The 23325-nt window shown below is 32.7% G+C and overlaps 1 protein-coding gene across 5 annotated transcripts in view; it reads left to right on the top strand.

Moving 5' to 3' along the window:
• The window catches only part of LOC126776089 (hemicentin-1-like), a 254316-nt gene that overhangs the window by 87152 nt on the left and 143839 nt on the right, over positions 1-23325 (top strand). For all 5 annotated transcript variants that reach the window (XM_050498373.1, XM_050498370.1, XM_050498371.1 and 2 more), the window contains one exon: positions 11732-11928. In XM_050498373.1, coding sequence (XP_050354330.1) covers positions 11820-11928 — 109 coding nt within the window. In that variant the 5' untranslated portion in view covers positions 11732-11819. The remainder of the gene's footprint in view (positions 1-11731; positions 11929-23325) is intronic.

A 23325-nucleotide genomic window follows, 5' to 3' on the forward strand; every position in this document is an offset into this window, starting at 1 on the left:
CTATTGTCTCTGTCAATCATGTCTCATCTCAATCAATATAAGTCCTGAAAAAAAATTATACACATAAAATTGTATTTTGTTACATTGACTTTCAAAATGTATTTAAATTAAATTTTACGACTAGAGTGTAAATATTCATGTGAAGAGGCATCGACATAATACGTATCACAATTGTTGATAGATGAAATAAAATATAGCAAAAGTACAAAATGAGGGCTTTCGTTACAAATCTCGATACGTCTTATTTAGGTTCAAGTTCAGATAAAAGACATTTCGAGATGAAGAAAATAATTGAGCAATATGTTATAAAACAGAATACGGCTTATAGATCTCTGACGTAATAAATAAAAGGTAGACAGAAAACTTTGTTATATATTTGCCAATAAAACGTTCAATCTCGATTACACAATACAAAATTTTGCTGACATTCCAATAGCTGATTTATTTAAGGACCGATAAAAACATTTAGTACTAAGGTTGAATGTAATTCTTCCCTGACAGCCACTCTCAGTATTGAGATTAAAAAACTTTTCCCAGAGACCCGTGGCAAGGACGGAAAAAATATTAATGAATTTTTTAAGGAATCACTGCTCGATGATCGAAAGTCAAAAAGTTCATCAAAGTATCTTCTTTTACAGATAGGCAATGAAGAAATTCAGTTTTCTGTCCCGTGGATAGTTTATTTAACTTGTTGATGAGATTTTTGAAGCATAAATAATAGTATTGTAAAATAATGTTTCTTTTGAGATAACTACTTTACTTCCTCGTTGGGATTTTTTTTTATAGAATAGGAAGGCGGACGAGCATAAGGCCACCTGATGGTAAGTGGTCACCAACGCCCTTAGACATTGGCATTATAAAAAATGTCAACCATCGCTTACATAGCCAATACGCTACCAACCTTGGGACCTACGATTTTATGTCCTTTGTGCCTGTAATTGGCTTACTCACCCTTCAAACTAGAACACAACAATACCAAGTACTGCTGTTTTGCAGTAGAACATCTGATAAGTGGGTGGTCTCTACCCAGATGGGCTTGCACAAAGCCCTACCACAAAGTAAATTAGGAAGACAATCTTAAAGGTTTTTAATTGTTCGTTGTTATTTTGTCTTTTGTTACATAGAGTACAGTTTTTCTTTTTGTCTGGGCAATTATATTTACAACTATTTTTGTACTTGTGTATGGTTTCACATTATAAAACATTTCATTTGTATACGTTTTCTAAAATTAAAGTCGGAAATTTAAATCTAAATGGAAACGTAAGGGGCTGCGGAAACTAAATGGAGTTCGGAAGCCTTACTCTGGCTCCGAGCCAGAAGAATCTTTGTGTAAATATGGTATATTATACAATTGCATAAACTATGAAGACATTTGCAAAATTCTGTATAACGTTCGTTCTAAATTCAATACATTTTTTAACTTTTCATTTGGTTGTAATTGTGAAGGATCCGACGTTTGAAAAGATAAAAAGAAGAAGTTTGATTTTGATAAAACTGTAAATGTTTTTAGTCTCCAGATTTCTATTAATTAATTTTATTTTTTTAAAGACATTGAATGATGTATCAAATATTCCACCAACCTTGGAATGACTATATTAGACTGTATTGAACGGACAGTAGTTCCTTCATTCTATAATATAAGGTATATATAAGATCCCATCAAAAACATAAATGTGAAATGAGTGGCAAGTTTAATATTATGATATATACCTTGGTTGTTGACTTCAGCGTCTCAAGAAGTGAGATCTAAATGGGTGCCAAGTTCAATGGTCAATCCTGAAATTTATTTATAGTCAGTCAGTGATAAAAATGACAATTTTTGGACGTTAATATCTAAATAACCATTTAAGGTGTGTTTATGAAATTTGATTCACATATGTATCTTGCTAATCTCTCTTATATTATGAGCCAAATTGAAATGTTTATGTGAAACAGTTTTTGAGTTATGAGGGGGTCAAAAGTGGCTCCAAATTGTAATATTACACAGGGTGCTGCTCACCAGTTCTGTTAGCTTGAACTTGTCTTGATACACTACCATGTGTCTAGATATTGATTTTTGACGTAGAATAATTGATTTAATTTAATTGTTGAGTGGATCCGGTGGGTTTACACAATGCCGTATCACCAATTTGTTCATTCGAGCCAGATATGAACCAGCCGTCTATCGATGATTGGATGCATGTGAGTGTGTTGTATCACACTCATATCTTGAAAACAAATGATTATTGATCAATATGGAATATATTTATGGGGTAATAAAAAGGTAAACTTGGTCAAAGTGAAATCATCTCATGTCGTGACTTACCGAGGAGACCAGGACCCCCAGGAGACCAGGACCCCCCTGGTCAAAAAAAAAAAAGCCGAGATGGCCCTGTGGTAAGAACGCGTGAATCTTAACCGATGATCGTGGGTTCAAACCCGGGCAAGCACCACTGAATTTTCATGTGCTTAATTTGTGATTATAATTCATCTCGTGCTTTACGGTGAAGGAAAACATCGTGAGGAAACCTGCATGTGTCTAATTTCACTGAAGTTCTGCCACATGTGAATTCTACCAACCCGCATTGGAGCAGCGTGGTGTAATAAGCTCCAAACCTTCTCCTCAAAAAGAGGAGAGGAGGCCTTTAGCCCAGCAGTGGGACTTTCACAGGCTGTTACGGTACGGTAAAAAGGTAAACATAAAATTATGGTAACATAGTATTATTTAGTGGTGGTAGGGCTTTGTGCAAACCCGTCTGGGTAGGTACCACCTACTCATCAGGGGTTATACTGCAAAATAGCAGTACTTGGTATTGTTGTGTTCTGGTTTGAAGGGTGAGTGAGCCAATTACAGGAACAAAGGACATCAAATCTTAGGTCCCAAGGTTGGTGGCGCATTGGCTATGTAAGCGATGGTTTACATTTCTTACAATGCCAATGTCTAAGGGCGTTGGTGACCACTTACCATCAGGTGGCCCATATGCTCGTCCGCTTTCCTATTCTATAAAAAAACAGTCTAGGTTAAATATATAATAATTTTAAGTTAATTTGTGCTACCATAAAACAAACCTATTGTTTATATACGTACAGTATAAATTCCAATAAAGAATGGGCTACCTTTACTCAACGAAATAGGTAAGTGGGACATAATTGAAACAGCATGATTTATAAGCCTCCAATGTTTTCACCCTTTCTTTTCTCCAGAAAGGGTTTCTTAGGGTAGTAGCTGAATTATAGCCTTTTAAATTCCTTTTCTCTGTTATCGTTGTTGCTTCACGGGACAAAGAGATTACGCCATCTATCTTGCTCAGTACCAGTAAATTGGCGCTAGCAATAAAACATCTTATATAAATTATTACGTTCATAGGATATTTAAGAATTTGATTAAGTTCGAAGCATGTTTTTTAACCAGTTCTAAGATACTTGAACGTGACATTTACAATTTTGAAGTATGTTTTTTAGAGAAAATTCGTCTTTATACTCATAATACACATTAAAATTTGAATTTGCATCCAAAATTACATTTTGTTATTATCCATCTATCTGTGTGTGCATTGTAAAGAAAAGTATAAATTAATTAAAATCAGAATGATGATAACATATGCCACTTTTTTTGAAAGAAACATAACCAGTGAAATATATATTCACGTCCGAAGCTGTTAACGATTGCAATACCTCGTTTATAAAATATATTTCGAATTCATCAACATTAATAAAGACAGTCCGTTGATTCGTTAATATTTTTTTTATTCCAACGAACGTATTCCCTTGTCACGGGATACATTCTTTTCGTGTTTGTTCATTACAATGCTGACGTTCAAAATACCAGGGAAAAGAAAATATTCAATTAAATATACCGAGAATATTACAGTGGAATTTTCCGACTCCTTCCAACCCTGAAATAATACTGTCTAACGTAATACCATATAAATTATGTATGAACATGAATTCCAGCCACTTTCTTTGTTTGATCGCGGTGAAAATGATTCTGGTATTTAAAGGCTAGCAAAACATTAAATTGTATACATTGCATGATTATAATAAATGATAATAAAGGTATGAATGATCAATATTAGGCCATTACTCGATTATGACACTCATACCCAAAATAGATTAGCCAGAGGGCAGATTTGCCTTGTTTACATGGAGCCTAAATCGAAATATTGGTCCCAATAAGGGTCAAAATTGGCAGCACAATTTTAGATAATCGTCAGATCATTGTTATATTTTACATGGATCGTACGTTTCCTATTATTATATTGTAATTATTATTATCATGTATATCTTTTGTATTTTTAACAAAAAATATTTTAATAATATATTTATATTAATAATATATTCGGAAATCTGCCTGTATTTTTATGGAATAAATTTTGTTTTGATATATAGTATGTTTTCCTTTCATAGTATGTCTATTAATGAATGAAAAGTTGAATGAGATGAGATTAATTAAGACGAATAAAAAATAACATTTAACAGTAACAGTAACAGCCTGTTAATGTCCTATGCTGGGCTAAGGCCTCCTCTCCCTTTTGAGGAGAAGGTTTGGAGCTTATTCCACCACGCTGCTCCAACGCGGGTTGATAGAATACGCGTGTGGCAGAATTTCAATGATAATAGACACATGCAGGTTTCTCCACGATGTTTTCCTTCACTGTCAAGCACGAGATGAATTATAAACACGAATTAAGCACTTGAAAATTCAGTGGTGCTTGCCCGGGTTTGAACCCACGATTATCGGTTAAGATTCACGCGTTCTAACCACTAGGCCATCTCGACTCTACTAATTACATCTCTACTCGAATAAAAAATAACATTTAAATGATAAGAAAGCAAACATATTATTGAGTAGAAGGTTTGGAGCTTATTCCACCACGCTGCCCCAACGCGGGTTGGTAGATTCATTATTGTGTCAATAATTTGCTACTTCATCTGTTCTTGGTAAAGGTTAAAGCATAAATTTGTTTGATTCTAAATTTTTAATTCCATAGTCGAAGGCAAAACATCTTATTTCTTCCTCGAAACGAACGAAAAATTATACCCGAAATCCTTTCAGAAACATTTCTGTTATTAACAAATATTAAATTTTTCATTTGTTTCATTTGATGCACAATATAGACTTTCTTAGGTTTATTCATTTCATAGAGTTAGATAATGTATGAAAAAATCACTAATTGTAAATAAAAAGTTGCAAAAAGGTTCATAATATATAAAAAAGCTCAATGAAATCTGTAAGCACTCACGTCGTATCACACTTGTGAAAAATCAACTTTAAGTATTATGTCGTTAGAATGCGTGCTACTTTTAAATATACTGGGCCGGTTGGCGTGGTTGTTACATACTTGCCTTTCACGCCTACGATTCCCAGTTAGGACAGACATTTGTGTGCATGAACATGTCTGTTTATCCTGAGTCAGGGTGTAATTATCTATTTAAGTATGTGTTTACAAAAAAAAGTGGTATATGTAGTATATCAGTTGTCTGGTTTCCATATTACAAGCTCTGCTTAGCTTGGGATCAGATGGCCGTGTGTGAAAAATGTACCAATATTATTATTATTTATCATAGTCAATGTATTATGCAGTGCTTTTCCGTATGAGCTCACTTCGCACCTCCAACCAACAGCCACCGAGGGGATTTTAAATGTTGTGGTATGTATTGCACTATTTGACTCATATTTTAAACCAAAACAGCAATACAAAGTATTGTTGTTTGTTCTTATAAATAGTGGTATAAATAATGAGTCAACCAAACGTCCTTCCACAACGCTCTACCACTGGTAACAATCCCAAAGAGCACTTTCATATTTATTGTTGTTTAAATATTTTATTTTCTTGACCTTTCAAAAGGTTATAGTTTAAGTAGCCGTGCGTTAAGTACAATTTATTGTTAATAAAACTGAAAGCAGGGAAAAGCCAAGTCCATTTGAGCAAAGCAAGAAACAGGTAGCAAAACATTAAGAATCATGGCTTTCAAGCACACTTGTGCTAGCGTTATCATATAAGTTATCTACTGCATATCGTCTAGTTCTTCGTATAGTATATTCATACCTATAGTTTTGTCCTAATTTATCAGGAACAGCGTGGGAATTTCGCGATTCAACACTTGAATACGAATGAAGTTTTTGCTTGAATCGCATTATGCCGTTACTCGGACGTCGTCGTCGGCCCGTCTTCGGCTTAAAACCAAATTTATTACAAATTAATACAGCCGTTGCGTCTTTGAAACTTTTTTATACTGCCTATTTGAAATTAAAATAGACCAATTTCAATATTTTGTTTCGACAGGGATATAAAAATTATATTGCCATTTCTATTTATTTTTCAATGCTTGTTTTTTATTTGCGTTGTAATTTACATGAAAAAAAATATTGATTTATTTTAACGCAAGACCATTCAATTCTAAAAAATATTGAGACTAATCCACATACCCAAAGTATGTATAAATACCCACATTTACGTGGTGGTAATACTTTGTTCAAGTCCGTCTGGATACCACCTACTTATCATATGTACTTATACTTCATATTGTTGTTTTCTAAGTATAAGTCAGCGCATGCAACTACAGGCAAAAGAGACAGCATCTAAGTTCCCAAGGTTGGTGGCGAATTGACAATGTAAGGGTTGATTAATATTTCCCAAAGTGCTAATATCTATGGGAACAACATACCGTCAGATATACCATTTGCCAGAAGACCTATTTTAAAATAAATAAAAAACAACAACGAGTAATACAATAGACTTTCTATATAATATTTTCTTTTTACTCTTTATCAATTTAGGACTCTGAATTTGACAAAACATTGTTTTAATTTCAGTAAAACCTTTAAAATTGACAAGAAAATACAATTCAATAAAGTTTAACTTGAATATTCATTTTCAGAATTTAAACCAATTTTAACGAATGAATATTTTAAAATGGGCTTAACGTTACCAAAAAGTCACAATTGACACATTATTATAATATTATTTGTCATGTAGCACAGAAAATATTCACATAAATCAAGCCATAAAGATTTATATTATCTTATAAATATAGAGATAAATTATTATTTTTTCAAATAAACGACGATACTTCTGAAATGCTAATTTAAATGACATTGATGTATGAATTTATCAAATTTCAACATGTTACCTATTTGCCTTAAGGTCCGTCTACATGCTACTTAGTTACGTTTCAATTTCAATTATGCGTTATGCGTCATTACTATAAAATACAGTACCAGCCTGTGAATGTCCCACTGCTGGGCTAAGGACTCCTCTCCTTTTTTAAGGAGAATATATGGAGCTTCCACCACTCTGCTCCAATGCGGGTTGGTGGAATACACATATGGCTGAATTTCAATGAAATTAGATATATCCAGGTTTCCTGTTTTCCTTCATAGTCAAGCACGAGATGAATTATAAACACAAATTAAGCACATGAAAACTCAGTGGTGCTTGCCTGGTTTTGAACCCACTGTCATCGGTTAAGATTCACGCGTTCTAACCATTGGGCCATCTCGTTCCATAAGAACGTGACTATAAAACAAATAAACATATATTTTGACTGCAATTTCAATGGTAAGCCTGTTAATAGGCTGACTAAGCTACTGGGATGAGCTCTTCTTTTTAAGAAGGTTTGGAGCTTAATCTAATCGGTGCTTAAATCACACTGCTACGTTGGGTTGGTGTAAAATTAATATTTCAAAAAAAAAAAATCCAAAATTAACCATTTCTAAAAATCTACAAATAGGAAAATTTATTTCTAATTAGAATCTATCTCAATCACTATATAGTATGAATAGCTTAATATTTTTCTTTTTTTTTCACATTGTTTACTCGTAGGTCTTGAATACCATGAAAGCCATTGTGCCACCACACCCATTAGTTTATCAACCGTCAAACAGTAATTTAATTAAAATTTAATGTCAAAGCTTACTTATTAAGTACACTCATTTATTCATTGACAGTTTTGTCATCATTTAAATATCCATACTACGTCATTTGCTGATACAGCGCCACTGTATTCAATATCAACATTAACGCGTTTAACTATACAAAGTGGATTCCAGAAGTAAACGCAAAGCGATATTCGATTGTGTAACAGGGCTCTAATGCCCCAAACTCAAACCAGTTGCTATGATTTTAATGAAATATTGACCAAGAAATTAATTTGCATATTAAATAGAAACGAAAAGAAATACGAGTTTCGGTATTTATTTGTATTAAATTTTTCGTTTAATTAGTGCAGATAAGTAAGTTGTTTTGTCAATTTAGTAGCTTTTGTACGGGATAGTTTATTTGAATTTTATAAATAAACAAAAACGTTGAAACTTATGACATGGTTTTTAATAATACAGTGAAACCATTTTGAACTTTTGTCGAGCCGTCGAAAATCGACTCGTATGCCGTGTCGGCAAACTGTATACCATTCTCTTATGCCGACACGCCTCGTCTCCACCACCACGCTACTCCCACTTTAGTTGTTTTAGTTTATTTTACTTCAATTTATTTAATTTTCTTTATTAATAAATTCTTTCAATGACCATCAATTTTGATGTTTCCCATCTATCATGTGTTCCTTGACAGCCACATATTGGTAAGAGAATTAGGAGGTGAAGAGTAGTTAACAGCTTGCTTGGTGTTTAAATCGGATTTAAAATAAAGTTTCGATCAACTTACGTCCGTTTGACAGCTAAAGAAAGACTGTCATTTTTTATAGATTATAATATATTGATACATTACATACATAAAGGTACCATACCATGACACAATATATGTTTTCATAAATAAGAATATTAAAGTATTGTACACAGCATACAAGCATTTAACACTTTAATGAACATATTTATATTTTTTGTTTATTTAAATATTTATCTTTTTTAAATATCGATAAAATAATAACGTGGAACAGATTTAAGTGTTACAGCAAATATTGTTAATGAGTGTCCTATTTGTATGCTCCGCTCAGATATGTTCAGATCAATCTTGCTGCAACGGTGGAATTTGTATGTATAACAATTTACTTATATTCAGATATGCCACAATGATAGTGTTTTATTTATTTTCCACTGTCGGATTCTTTAATTCGTCTTCACTTATGTCGTGTTGTTTAGCGCGATTTTATATTTATCGCTTAACACTATTATGCTTTAACGAAACGTAACGTAAAAAGATTTAAAGTTAATGCCCCACTGCTGTGCTGATGCTTCTTTTTTTGAGAAGGTTCGGATGTTATCTTAATGCGGTTCGGTAGTTACACATGGCAGCGTTTTATCCGCCACATGCGGGTTTCCTCACAGAGTTTTCCTTCAACACGAGACGAATTATAAACACAAAAAAAGCATATGTAAATTAAGTGGTACTTTCCTGGGCTTGAACTCGGAATCATCGGTTAAAATTCTCGTCATATAACCACTGGGCCATTACGGGTCTATGCCTACTTATCTTATTTAATTTATTTTTGGGCCAGCTGATTTTAAGTTGCCATTGCTGCCCATAAACATGGGCACTTTACGAAATATTAACGATCCATTGCGTCACTGTGCCATTAACATTGAGAACCATTCAAACCGGATCCCAACAATACTAAGTGTTGCTGCTTGGTGGTAGAATGTAATGTTTGGATGGTACCTACCCAGATGGGATCGCAAAAATCCAAGCATATAGATATCAAGTAATCGATAGTAAATTAAACGATGATCGAATTAGTCTTGAAATATTTTTGTAATGAAGTGTTTTTTTAAATAATGGTATTTGCCATTTCGTACAATACAATTAAGATAAGTTAGAAGAAAAAAAAAACCTACGCATTTGAATGAAATATAATTCGCATTAACAATTCCCCAAAAATTAATAATGTACTATTAGAATCCCATATCAATAGTCGCTTATGACATTATCAATTCGCTATGTTTAGAGTACCAAAGAGATCTCAATCTATTAAAGTCGATTTGTATAAAGAAGTTTACTGTTCCCAAAGGATACCATTTTGCCGGATCCCTTAAAAAAATAAATGTGACCTCGAACGTTCGGGATGTGACAGACAGACGGGCAATGACAAGGGTTCAACCTCATCGGGGGCCCAAACGTGACCGCCCTAGTGAGTAGGAGCTGGATGCCCAGAAATAGATTAATTCCAAAAGGCCGTGATGTCGAAGCAAAATGAAGAAGGAACTGTGATTTTAAAATTGTCATTTGTATTTATCAAACTTCATTTTTAAATACGAATATACATTAATACATTATTTTGTTGAATAATAAAGAGCCTAAATTTGTTAGATTTTTTAATCAATTTTGGAGAATTGAGTAAAATTCTAACTTACCTTGTGGTAGCACTCTGTATTGTTGTTTCCATTTAATGGTTGGAAGAGCAAGTAAGTAATGATTAATATTTATTTACATGGCAATGTATATGTGCTATGGACCTCACCGTCAAATGGCGTAAAAAACGCAGAAAAAAAGCTTAAAAATACAAATGTCACAACGATTTTTTAAATTTTCAATTACATTAAAATGAAAACATTTTTCTTATTACTAGAAAACTGAGATTAAGATTGTTGACTCAAATCTTGGTGGACTTTATTTGTGGGTAACGATGAAAAAAGGCATCGCAACGAAAATTGCATTTGTTAGATAAAATACCAGATCTGAATAGGCATTGAAGATTAGAAGGCCACACAAACTTGCTACTTACTTACTTACTTACTTACAAATTTATATATTTTAATACGAAAATTTTCCTTAAGTATGAAATAAATTGTATGTCTCGGGGTTTGTCGTGTAACACAATTATAGCATTCAATAAGGTTTTGCCTTGTGTGGCTTGTGAAAAGAAAAGTTCATTAAATAGATATCAGTTAAACATATTCAAATATATATATATATTACGTCACCAATTAAAATATTTCAAATTATTAATGACGTATTTCATAAGGAAACGAAACACAATTAAATATTCTCTTGAATATAGTTGAGCTAAAAGCACTTTTCAGAATAAAAACAAGATGTTCGTCTCGCCTCAGCGGGAACTTCGTAACAAAAGAATCGTCAGAAAGGCATGAAGTTATATTATGGGCTTCTCATGTCAAAGTTCGTATTGTTTTTAAAACACGTTGTCGACTCTCATTGAATTATTCTATTTAAAGTAGAAATGAATGCAAGCGAAAAGCTTCCGCTGGTTCTGCGAACCGCTAACACAAATACACCAAACTTGATATGTTCAATTGGGTGTCACTTTACAAATAATATTCATCGGCTTGACATTTATTAATACGTTTATAAATTAGACGAAATATTGCTGAGGTAACATAACAAGTCTTACGAGTAATAGAAATAATTTTATTTCTTATTCTACCCACAGCTTCATATTCATACATTTTCCGGGATGAAACATGTATGTTGCCATCGTACCAAAAGTGAGTCTATTTCAGCACAATCGTTTGTGTGAACTTGTTTAAAAATTAGCAAGATTGACTCACATACATATATATATAATATTTACTGACAAAGCTCAATAAAAGCTGAAAAAATGACGTCAATAAAACGTTAAACGTACAACGCCAAACAAAAACAAACAATCAACACACTTATGCAAGTTTATTATAAGAAGGGATAAAATATTTTTTACGTAATTAACATGAATAATTAATTTATATAACTCATCTCACAAATATATTATTCAATGTAACAGTTTATTTTAAAGCCATTGTAACTATTAAATCATTATTTCCCAAATAATTATTCGTAATAAATATTTTTGTATTTTTCAGGTACATACTCCGTAAAGTAAGAGTGGACCGGACCTAGTGATCTAGTGTAGTGTAATGAGTGTAGTGATGTTATCGTGAGAACGGGGCAATGTTGAGGCCGTTTGGTCCTGCCTCGTGGGCCTGGCTGGTGCTCGCGTTGGGCCACACCAAGGCCTACACCGACACCGAGGATTTTCTCAGCGATTTAGATAAACCAGGTCAGTACCGTTATAAAAAGTATTATAATATGCCTTCCATATTGAAAAAAAAAAATATATATATATATAATTGATGTACATACTAAAGAACACAAATATTTTTTTTACATTTCCATAGACAACATTTAAAAAATAAGTTTACTTACGTGATAGCATTTTTATGACTCAATCGATTTATTCCCAAAAAAATATTCGTTATAAAATTCACCTAAATTACTCAGTTTCATTTTACATAATTGTCAAAATACGTCTTTTTGTTAATAATATTCTATCTATTGTTTCGTGCATATTTATTGCACTGTAGTTTTTAATTTACATAAGTCCTCTTTTCATGATAAATATTAAAAAAGACGCAAAAATACGTATTCGCTTAGGCTTGTATTGCGTGTGTTCGAAATGCGTCCATTTTTTTAGAGCAAAATTAGCATTTATGGTATGGTTAATAATAAAATCCCGCAATTCATTTATATTAACCAAGTTATGGATTTAAAACTTATGTTAAAAGATACGTCATATAATAAGGGATAATATTGTAATGTACAAGATTACATAGATGATAAAATATCTTCGTATTAGTAATCGTCGATTTTCTTAGAGGGTATAAGTAAATGTAGTTTACAATTATTATTATAAGCCAGGTTTATATAATAATATCCTGGGACATTATTCACACACGATCATCTGATCCCAAATTAAGCAGAGCTTGTACTGTAGAAACCAGACAACTGATATACTACATATAATACTTTTCTTTTGTAAATACATACTTATATAGAGAATTACACCCAGACTCAGGACAAACAGACATGTTCATGCACACAAATGTCTGTCCTAGGTGGGAATCGAACCCACAACCTTTGGCGTGAAAGGCCAATATCTACCAACCACGCAAACCGGCGTATTGATAGAAAAGAGTAACTTACATTTAATGCAATCTTGTAATATGACTTAAGTACTCGTAAGAACCTTTTCGAATATAGTATATTTTGATTTGAAAAAATAAAAAGACTTACGTTGTTTTTCGTGTTTAAGTCATATTTCAAATAACAACAAATTCAAAGAATAAACGATGTTGTGAACATCCAATTCGTCATCAATATTCCATTCCAATGAAAGTGTGAAGCTATATCCAATCCTGATTAAGATTTTAGTATTGCGTGCCCCAGAAAGGTAAGTTTATGGTGGAATTCGGTCGCTTTTCTTATTTATAATTCATACGCTATCCAATAAATGGGGTGCTAGATGGTTAAAGCAAAGGGAACCACTGTTTTATTTAACAAATGCTGTGTAAATCCGAGCTCCCAGCGTGAGATTGTTTATATTCTCCGTTGGAAGTTGCATGTGGTATTCGAGCTGTTAGTTTTGACTTAAGATAATGGTTATTTATTTTTTATTTGTTTAATATCGTAATATTTATTGAGAGCTGATGAATGATCGTCTCTAAAGGGTTCGTATAAGGAATAATTAGTTCATTGTATACTTTTTTATACATAAAATTCTTAGGCTGACAGGCAAATGGACCACCTGATGAGAAATCGTCGCTATTGCCCATAGACATGGCGCTATAAGAAATATTAAACATTACCTACATAGTCAATGCGCCACCAACCTTGGAGAATTAGAATTTAGGGATATTGTCCCTAGTCCCTGTAGTTACACTGGGTCACTCACCCTTCAAACTGGGACACAACGATACTAAGTATTGCTATTTGATGGTAGAATATGTGATGAGTGTGTGGTACCTACCCAGACGGGCTTTTTTTTTTTATATGTCCGGGATGGCAAATGACTCTACTCCACCTGATGGTAAGTGGTAGTAGAGTCCAAACGCGACGACGGCCAGTACAGTCGGGAAGAATGTTCTGTACTAGCCGTCACCGCCTTGCCGGCCCGCAAGATGCCTATTCACGCCTCGTTTGAAGGGACCCGGGTTGTAAGAGGAGGGGAACACGTGAGCTGGTAAGGAATTCCATTTTTTGGTAGTGCGACAAAGAAAGGAGTTGCCAAATTTCTTGGGCTTGAGGAAACCTTACCACCCAGTAAAATATAAACATGACTATTACATATTGTGTACGAGTATGATACGATACGAATGTATACATATATTTATTTATTTATATTATATTTATTAACATTTAGTATTAGTTTGGATGAAATCTAGTAAGCTTTGTTGTTGTCTTCCAAAAGGTATTAAAAAAATGTATTCATTACATGTAATTAAAAAAAAAATTATTTAAGTAAACGAAAAAGATAAATAAGTAAAAAAAGTAACATTTTAGCAAAACAATAACTTTTATTTGTCTATCTTATAAAAAAAAAACAGAACTTAAGCGTTTTCATACTTCAAAACTTGCTATTTATTATGAAGTATATAAATTAAACGTTAAAATATGTTTTAAGCTATTGTATTAAGGTATTTATTTTGTCGTAAGTATTGTTAATTAATCTGGATTAATGTTTTTTTATCGACAGAAAATTAATAATCTTTAACCATTACAAATAAATTATACGGTCGTACAATAATTCAACATCTCATATCTTATACTTTGTTTAATATTCTCAAACTGTTTTTTTCATTGTATTCAAAGAATCCTTTATTCAAATCAACTCATAAATTTTAAATCTCAGCTCAGTATAAATCATTCTACAATTAAATGAACATTTATACAAGAAAAAAAAACATATTTAATCATAAGAATACAGGGTTGTTGACAGCCCTACGATATTAATAATGAATTACGGACGCGGCAACACTGGGCTTTATTAATGTTGCCAGTGAGAAAAAGTTTAAATGTATTATGGCTGCCGAGTCCATTTTACATTTATTATATGTAGATACTTATATAAAAAGGTAACGGTGAGCTTAGTAAAAAAAATGTTAAATGATGCCTCCTACTATTTGACATGATGTTGTTATATTCGACTCTGACGGAACAACTCTGTTAGCTTAGTGATATAGTGCTAAAGATACTTAACAGACTTACAGCCAAAAATCCCACCCTAGGGAACAATGACAAAGACGCTATCCATATCAACGAAGAAAATCACAGCAATAGTTCTATTTTCAAGCAGTAGTGCTATTTTGTAAGATTTCACTTCATTCACCCGTGAAATGTTGACAATCGATTTATGGTGATATACTATTTTGATGCGCGTATTCTTGAAAAGTTATGATTATAATGGTCAATGTTGCATAATTATATAAAAAATATCAAAAAAATTACATATTTATGTATATATAAACTTTTATAATTTATTAGCTTTTAATAAAGTTAATAATTTAACATGACTGTTAAAAATGATTTTGTTAGAGCTTACTTGAGAAAAAGAATATTTTTTTCTTTTTGATATTAGACAAAACTAATGCACAGAAATAAATGAAAACATAATTAGTTATTAATTACCTCTGACCTTCCAATAAATTTATTTTATATCTGTGGTCAACCAACTGTTCGAACCATGTGAAAAAATTTAAATGAGAAACATTTCCACGCCAGGTCATATTTGGTCCATTATCATATGAGCCGAAAATTCTACTATACCTATAACCGTACTAAGGTGTAATGACCCTTGTGCAATAATACAGGCTCACCTTTAAAACGGCAATCAACAATGCAGAGAATTGACTTTTGGAGATAGAATTATTATTGATAAGGTACTCCTTCCCAAGGTATCGCCCAAAGCCCTATTGCTAATATAAATAAGATATTTTTAAAAGAACGTTCATAAAAAAAGAATAATGTGGCAGGAATATTATAATAAATGATTTAGAAATCGGTAAAAAGAGTACTAGCACACAATTGTATTTATATAATGATTAATTTTTATATACAAAATAAAATAAACAAAGCCCAAAAAGAAACGAAATTATTTCTCTCTCTATTTTCGATGAGGGCAGTATGGATATATTCTCGAAGTATCGTGAGTTACGTAATATGACGATTATTGGTTTATTGAAGCAAGTCACGCGGCGAGGAACTATTGACAAGATTATAAAATTGTTAGTATTTTATTGGTTCTGTATGTGAATACTTCTACCAACCCGCATTGGAGCAGCGTGGTGGAATAAGCTCCAAACCTTCTCCTCAAAAGGGAGAGGAGGCCTTAGCCCAGCAGTGGGACATTAACAGGCTGTTACTGGGGTTACTGGGGAGGAAGAAGCTCCAAACCTTGTCCTCAAAAGGGAGAGGAGGCCTTAGCCCAGCAGTGGGACATTAACAGGCTGTTACTGGTGGTATAATTATTGTTAACTAATCAATATTTATTATGTATTTGTGTGAATGGGAAATATTATAAATTATGTTAGTCCTCTTTGGCTTAGGAACATGATAGAAACATACAAGAATACGACCTTAAATTATAAAAAAATATGTTATACCTTTATAAAGAAGGAGCACTTATGAGCACATTTGAACTACAATTGTGTTACAGAATTAAGTCTAATGTAAAGTAAAAACCTCAGTACTATTTGTCTCAAATGAAACAATTTTCAATTATATATAATTCTTTGTATGAAAATTAATGCATATGAGCTCCACGCTTTTTTCCTGTTAATGTTGTTTCTTTAAGTGTAACTGTGTTTGTAGCTAAAGATGTCATACATTTTACTGCCGAGTAAGTTGCTGTTCTATTATGAGATACAAATGGGATATAATAAATAAACAAAGTGTCAGCAAAATCTATTCTGCAGATACTTACCGCACAAATAAATATCGCATCAATAAATGGACTATATAACGCTAAAAGTTTCTTTAAAATTAGATTAGGAGATTTTAAGGTTAGCGTATTCAAACAAACAAATTATTCAGCTTCATATTGTATAGATAACAATAATCTTCTCGAAATCTAAATATATTTTACTGAAGTTGGCAATTTCAAGTGCTGTTGAATCGTCGTTTTAGAGGATTATATAAGGGTATGTAGATTATATCGAGAATATTCATAAAATAATTTAAAGCACAGAAACGACCCGCTAGTGTTTCGTTTTATATGAACATAACATTTTATCATATCCATAAGTGGATGAAATAACTCACATATTTTATAACCAAATCCGCTTAGATAATATCAAAGAAAATAATCGTTTTATTACGGCTAATGAACCCTGAACTGTAGCTTATGTTTTATTTGTAACGTATAACAATATGTCACAAAATTATCATATCAAGGTTCAATATTGTACCGAATATTACTAGTTTTCTTTATATGTAATAAACAAGCTATTATGGAACAAGGCTTGGTATATATTTTGACATGGCATGATATTTTGTAGCTATTTCTAGTAATACGTATTGGTTTTAGGGTTCTATATTTACTGACTGTTAAGACAATTTTTGTAGACTTAAAACAATATGAAGAAAAAGGAAATAAAAATAATGCAAATCAATAATGTTTATGCGATCCTGCCTGGAAATAAACATGCAGATATCTCAAACACCAAACTAAACTGCTAGAAAGTTATAACAAAGAAAAAAGGCACCAATGACAGATCTGTTGAGTACAAAGAAAAAATTGACTACTTCGTGTTCTCATTTGAACATCATAATCATGTTTCATTGATTGATTCGGGTCATACATACAGCAATACTTATTGAATACTAGCCAATTGCGCAGGACGTACTATAGTGCATTAGTATTTGCGCAACTTGCAAGAGGCGCAGGGTTTTACGTAATTTCATAGTGGGATACTCAATTTTTACTCTATTTAAATTATAGGTACATACTAAACATTATTGTTAGCTATATATTTTTATGAAAGCTAAGGCTCAGCGTATAACATATGTAAGATGTTGCAAAAAAGGAAAAGGAATGGTGAATGAAGAACAGGAAGGCCTGATGGTAAGTGGTCACCAAATGCCCTTAGACATTGGCATTGTAAGAAATGTCAACCATCGCTTATATAGCCAATGCGTCACCAACCTTGGGAACTAAGATTTTGTGTCCCTTGTGCCTGTAATTACACTGGCTCACTCACCCTTCAAACCGGAACACAACAATAACAAATACTGCTATTTTGCGGTAGAATATCTGTTAAGTGGGTGGTACCTACCCAGACGAGCTTGCACAAAGCTCTACCACCAGTGTGATGGAATATGCTCCAAACTTTCTGCTCAAGAGGAGATGACGCCTAGCATTGGGACATTTACAACCTATCACTTTACATCATATTATGTGAGGTATTTAATTGAAATGTTTTACTGAATTTCTTGCCAGCTCACATCGGTGGAATTTCCACGTACAATACTATTTATTTATATATACTATCTACTGCACTACCAACATCGCCTAGGCAATAATAATTTCATATTTCACTTAATGTTCAGCATTTTCTTCGTGATAGAAAATGAACAAGTCTTTTTAATTAGACCGAGCGTGAATTACAACGAGTCTGAAGGCGTGAAGCTGTCAGCAATTAGAGGTCGAAGCTAACCCCTTGCAGACGTAAAGTGCACGCCATAAAACATTGAATCGCACGAAATTAACTTCATTGGTATTAAAACCGCAAACCGTCGGTGTTCTCTCATGGAGTGAATTAGTTTCACGCTACTTAAATAGCAATTTTTATAACTGAGAAACTTGGGTTCAATTTATAAGAGTTTTTACGATGTATACAATCTGAAGTGCCACACGCTTGTGTCGAAGTTTGGTATTGGAAGTAGTTTCATGTTGCTTAGAATCCTGTTTGCAATTTTACGCAAAGTATTTTCGTGTTACTATGTAACGGTAACTTATTTAATACTTGCTTAACCCGTGGCTTCACCAGGTTACATTTCAGTTTGTGACGTAAAATCCTTCAAAAAATGCTATTTTAACTACATAATGCATATCTGAATTATACACATAAAATATTTTATTTATTAATTTGGCTGATAACTCGCTGATGTCCATATTAACTTAAAATAGAGACACTTACATTTTATTAATTTGTAAAAATAGTGAACAACAATGATACATACGTGAATTTAAAGTTTTTATAACTTTTGATAGACTTAAGCGATTTTGATGAAATCAAAAGCTATAGAATTCCCTGTCTCGTGAAATTCGTCAAGCTGATACGTATTTTATATGATTATTATACATTTCAAATATTTTCAATTTTATTCGACTTATTGTAAGTGTATTGACAGAAATATTGGCTAGGTCAATAAAAGGTACACAGCCAAACGTATCAATCAATATCAAACTCAATTATTAAAAAGATAATTTTTACAGCATTGCATAGTCAACTTGTCGATATTCTCCCAATTAATACTGACATAATAACAGTTATTTTGTCGATAACTCCGTCTAATGTCGGTAGATGGCATTGGCTTGTATCAACCAATCAAAATGAACCAACGGCATTTTCGATTATTTCGAAAGTTTGTTATTTAAGTTATTTAAGTCTGTTTGTTCCGAGAGCATCATTTCTGATTTGGTTCTTTGTTTGCTACACTATAGAGAGTTTCCTGAAAGAGATCACTGGAAGCGATAAGGGCCTTTGCATGCTTTATGTTTAATTTGTTTTTTCTGCTATCCATACTTTATGTGTTCTTTGTTCAAAATAAAATAAATACACTTATATGTAAAGTAATGTTATTAACTTGCGTATCTCAGAAAAGAATCCTTGAATTATTGTAATAAATTCAATGTAGTCCAGTTATAGGACTGAATGCAAATGTGTTTTTTAAATGGAAATTTTGCACGGCTCATAAATAAGAAAATGTACTTCTACCTATTCATTTAAGATATCTTGGCCTGTTTATTTTTACTTTCGTCTTTTGGGTCATCTCGAGAAGGGACGTCAAAGACGTTTGATGACTTTCGTTGAGATTTTGAATATAAATTTTAGTGTCACCATTCATAATGATAATACGTTCTTTTTTTATGTATATTTCCCTATTTACTGCAAATTATACACATAATTGGAAGAAGTTTGAAATTTGTTATGCACAAATATTATTTATGAATCTTCAGTTTGCATTTGCATTCAGTGATTTAATTTTTTTTTTTGGACTCTCAACCTGTATGTACATGCGATTCGAAAAACATGACTTTGAATAAATATCGGTTTAGTGGAACAACCATTCTTTGCTCATCTATGCTCACTGAAAACCAGTAGTACTGCGGGACATCATTGACGGGACGAACGGACGGACGGGATCATTTACACAATAACGTGATACCCCTGAGGAAAGCAGTACAATGCCTCAGGGTACGTAGAACACTCTCAAAGATTACTTTAACTTTTTTTTTAACGCTGGAAAAACTCGCTACGCGTTTCCCCCACGGGAACAGTGGGAGGTTATGTGGGGCTAGCCACTGTCCAAGGCGCCGAGTGCGCCCCAAATATCGGAATACCCACTAAAAAACCAGCGGTACCCTTTCCATCTTAACTAGGAGAGCCACGGCATCGCTTTCGCATGCTACCGTGACGCTCTGACGAAGATTACTTCACCTGTACCAACATAAGATTTTTGGTCTCCCCCGAAATTAAAAGATTTCTAATGGGTTATCAAAAAACCTTATAACTATAATCGTCCATGCGTACAAAGAATCTGTTATATACAAGAGATATAAAAAATATTATATTACATAAGAATCTCATGTTGGACATAATAAGTTAAGTAAAAAACAATAAATAATAAGGAACATTCTATGCAAACGAGGTTTGATTTAATGGTCAAGGAACTGACCATAATTTTTACCGCGTGATGAATTACGGTATCCTTTGAAAGTCAGTAAGCAAATTTGCAATGCGTATGATCATGACAAGGCTATGTATCATGGTGTTTAATATTATTATGGATTCCTGCTGAATATGTATGAGTAGCGAAACCCGCTCTTATTTTTAGTTGGAATATTTTTGACTTACAAAATTTGTTAGTCGAGAATAACATGGAAAGTCGCGAATGTTGAATTTATTTTAATATTCAATGTTAACCCGCATAAAAAGACTCATGTGCGCGAGAATCAAATAGTAAATAGCTAATAAAAATATCAAGCAACGTTTTTATATGCTTGGAATTTTAAAATTTATATACGGCACATAAAATATATTGGAAACCATTTAAAAAACCATTTTGAAATATGAATTTGAAATATGATTAAGTGAAAACTGTCAATAAAAATGTTTTACTAAATATTTATATTCACTTTCAATTTTTGCTGTAAATTATATTAGGAAAACAATAATAGGCCTCGTGACCTACATAAACATCAATTAATTAAGAAGTATAATTAAAATAGCTCCTAACTTGTACTTATAATACAACTCATGCTTGACAGTGAAGGAAAATAACCTAACATCAAATTTTTCAAGAAGAGAGGCGGCCCAGAATAAGATATTTCCAGGCGTTACGTTATATTTTCATTTTATGTTAAAATATATTCGGGGTAATATCTTTAGTATTGAAAATCGAGATGAAGTTGGGAGAGGAAGCAAGCATGAAATAAAAATAATACGACTAGTATCCAGCCGATTTCGGCCACGGCGGCCAATCAAGAGAGATTAGCCAATTGGGCAGGACATATTACAGTGCACAAGTCTGTGTGCAACCACAGGTGCACTCTCTATTTCCTATCTCATAATCTGATGAGACGGCAATACGACACGACCAGAAAGAGTTCAGGCGCAAGACCAACGATTTTACTTCACACTTCAATCTTCCAGAATCCGGGCTAATATTGAGAATTTTCGACAGAATTAAGTAACAGCCTGTGAATGACCCACTGCTGGGCTAAGTTCTCCTCTCCTTTTTTAGGAGAAGGTTTCGATAGAAAATCTCAATAAAATTTTATTGGCCCGACTTGGGATTTGAACCTAGGACCACAGGGTCTGCGGCCTTACATATAGCCACTAGACTAACGAGGCAGTCAGTATGAAAAAAAAAACCATAGGGACTTAGCGTACGCTGGCTGATGGGCTGGTTACAAACGAAAAGATTACTGAGTCTGGTATGATTATAATTATTAAATATTTTTGTTTGTATGTACATCTACTAATAATCATTAATAAAAACTTAATTCCTCCAGAATAAGGTCAGGTTTGGTAGTAATATATGAAGGCAGTTTGTTTAAAGCTTATCTATTAGATAAAACTTGGGGTCATAAAACCGATTATTACCAGATAAAGAACCCACACGAAGATCAGAAAACATCGTATGTTTTTATTGTTAAGACTTTTTTATACATAATAAATTTAAGTTATTACATGATGCAAGAAAACTAATTTTATATTGTTTACGTGAGTGTGTTATTTTTATGTTAACTTATCTTTCTATGTAACCAAATTTTCTATTAGCTTATGATCTCATACATCTGACAAATTTATTGAGAAATGTTTAATATAAAAGTGTAAAGATTAAGTGATCTTTGCATGTGGACAAAGCATTTTTATTTTATATTGTAATTTTGCCTCGCTTAACGATCGAAATACACACAAAGCGGCCACAAAGATGGGACATGATGACATAAGAGAGCGTCATACTACTTTCCATCATATATCACATCAAAACTGGTAGCCGTCACAAAATGCCTAGTAAATTTGAAATATGGTTATTGAAATATTTCATAATTAAAGATTAACAATTAATAAATAAGTAAAATAAATAAAAGCTCATGTCTTCGATATTACATTAAATATAATTTTTTTTTCAATTATATCAGTATATAACAACGAAATATATTGTATAGGGCCTAAACACACAGTGGAGTAGTGAGTGGCGGCGGAGAGAGGGAATAACGATAAGAACTTCGTGCCGTACGCCGTCACGGCTTACGATTTGGCTTATACTCCCAAAGTGAGTCAATAAATGTATAAAAAAATACGCAGACATACATTGGTCGTAACTACAACGGTACTTCGATTGTCATCTGACGCCTCTGTTCAACTATTACCATAAAAAGAAATATATTTTTTCAATTTTTTAAGCAACTGAAGGTATAACATTTCAAAATTGAAGACGGTTTTTTTTCTGTAAAACAAGTATTGGAGTGTCATTCTCAATATTATGCCTTTCTTTGCTGTTCACTTTCAAAGTTACGCAGTATTATGACGTCATTAAAACAAAGAGCCCTCTTCAAGGAGCATCTTAAATTAATGACGTTGTTATGAAAATGTTTCAGGAAATGTCGGGATTGAATCGAATATTATCCTAATTAAGAGTCTCGAAATTCAAATGTTCTTGGTATAGAAGGTACACCTATTTTAATGAAATAATAATGTTTGGGTAGCGTACGATCCAAATAACGTTAATCTTAAAAAGTAATTCTGACACTTTCGGATGTGAAACCTTGGCATGATAGATTATGTTCCATGGTCTTCTAGCATACCTATTGCTTTAATTGAAAATATTTACCAAGAAACTGTTAAGGAGACCTTGTAACTCACTATATAAACCTCTAAAAGTGTATCAT

Source organism: Nymphalis io, chromosome 19 (genome assembly GCF_905147045.1).
Source record: "Nymphalis io chromosome 19, ilAglIoxx1.1, whole genome shotgun sequence".
NCBI lineage: Eukaryota > Metazoa > Arthropoda > Insecta > Lepidoptera > Nymphalidae > Nymphalis > Nymphalis io.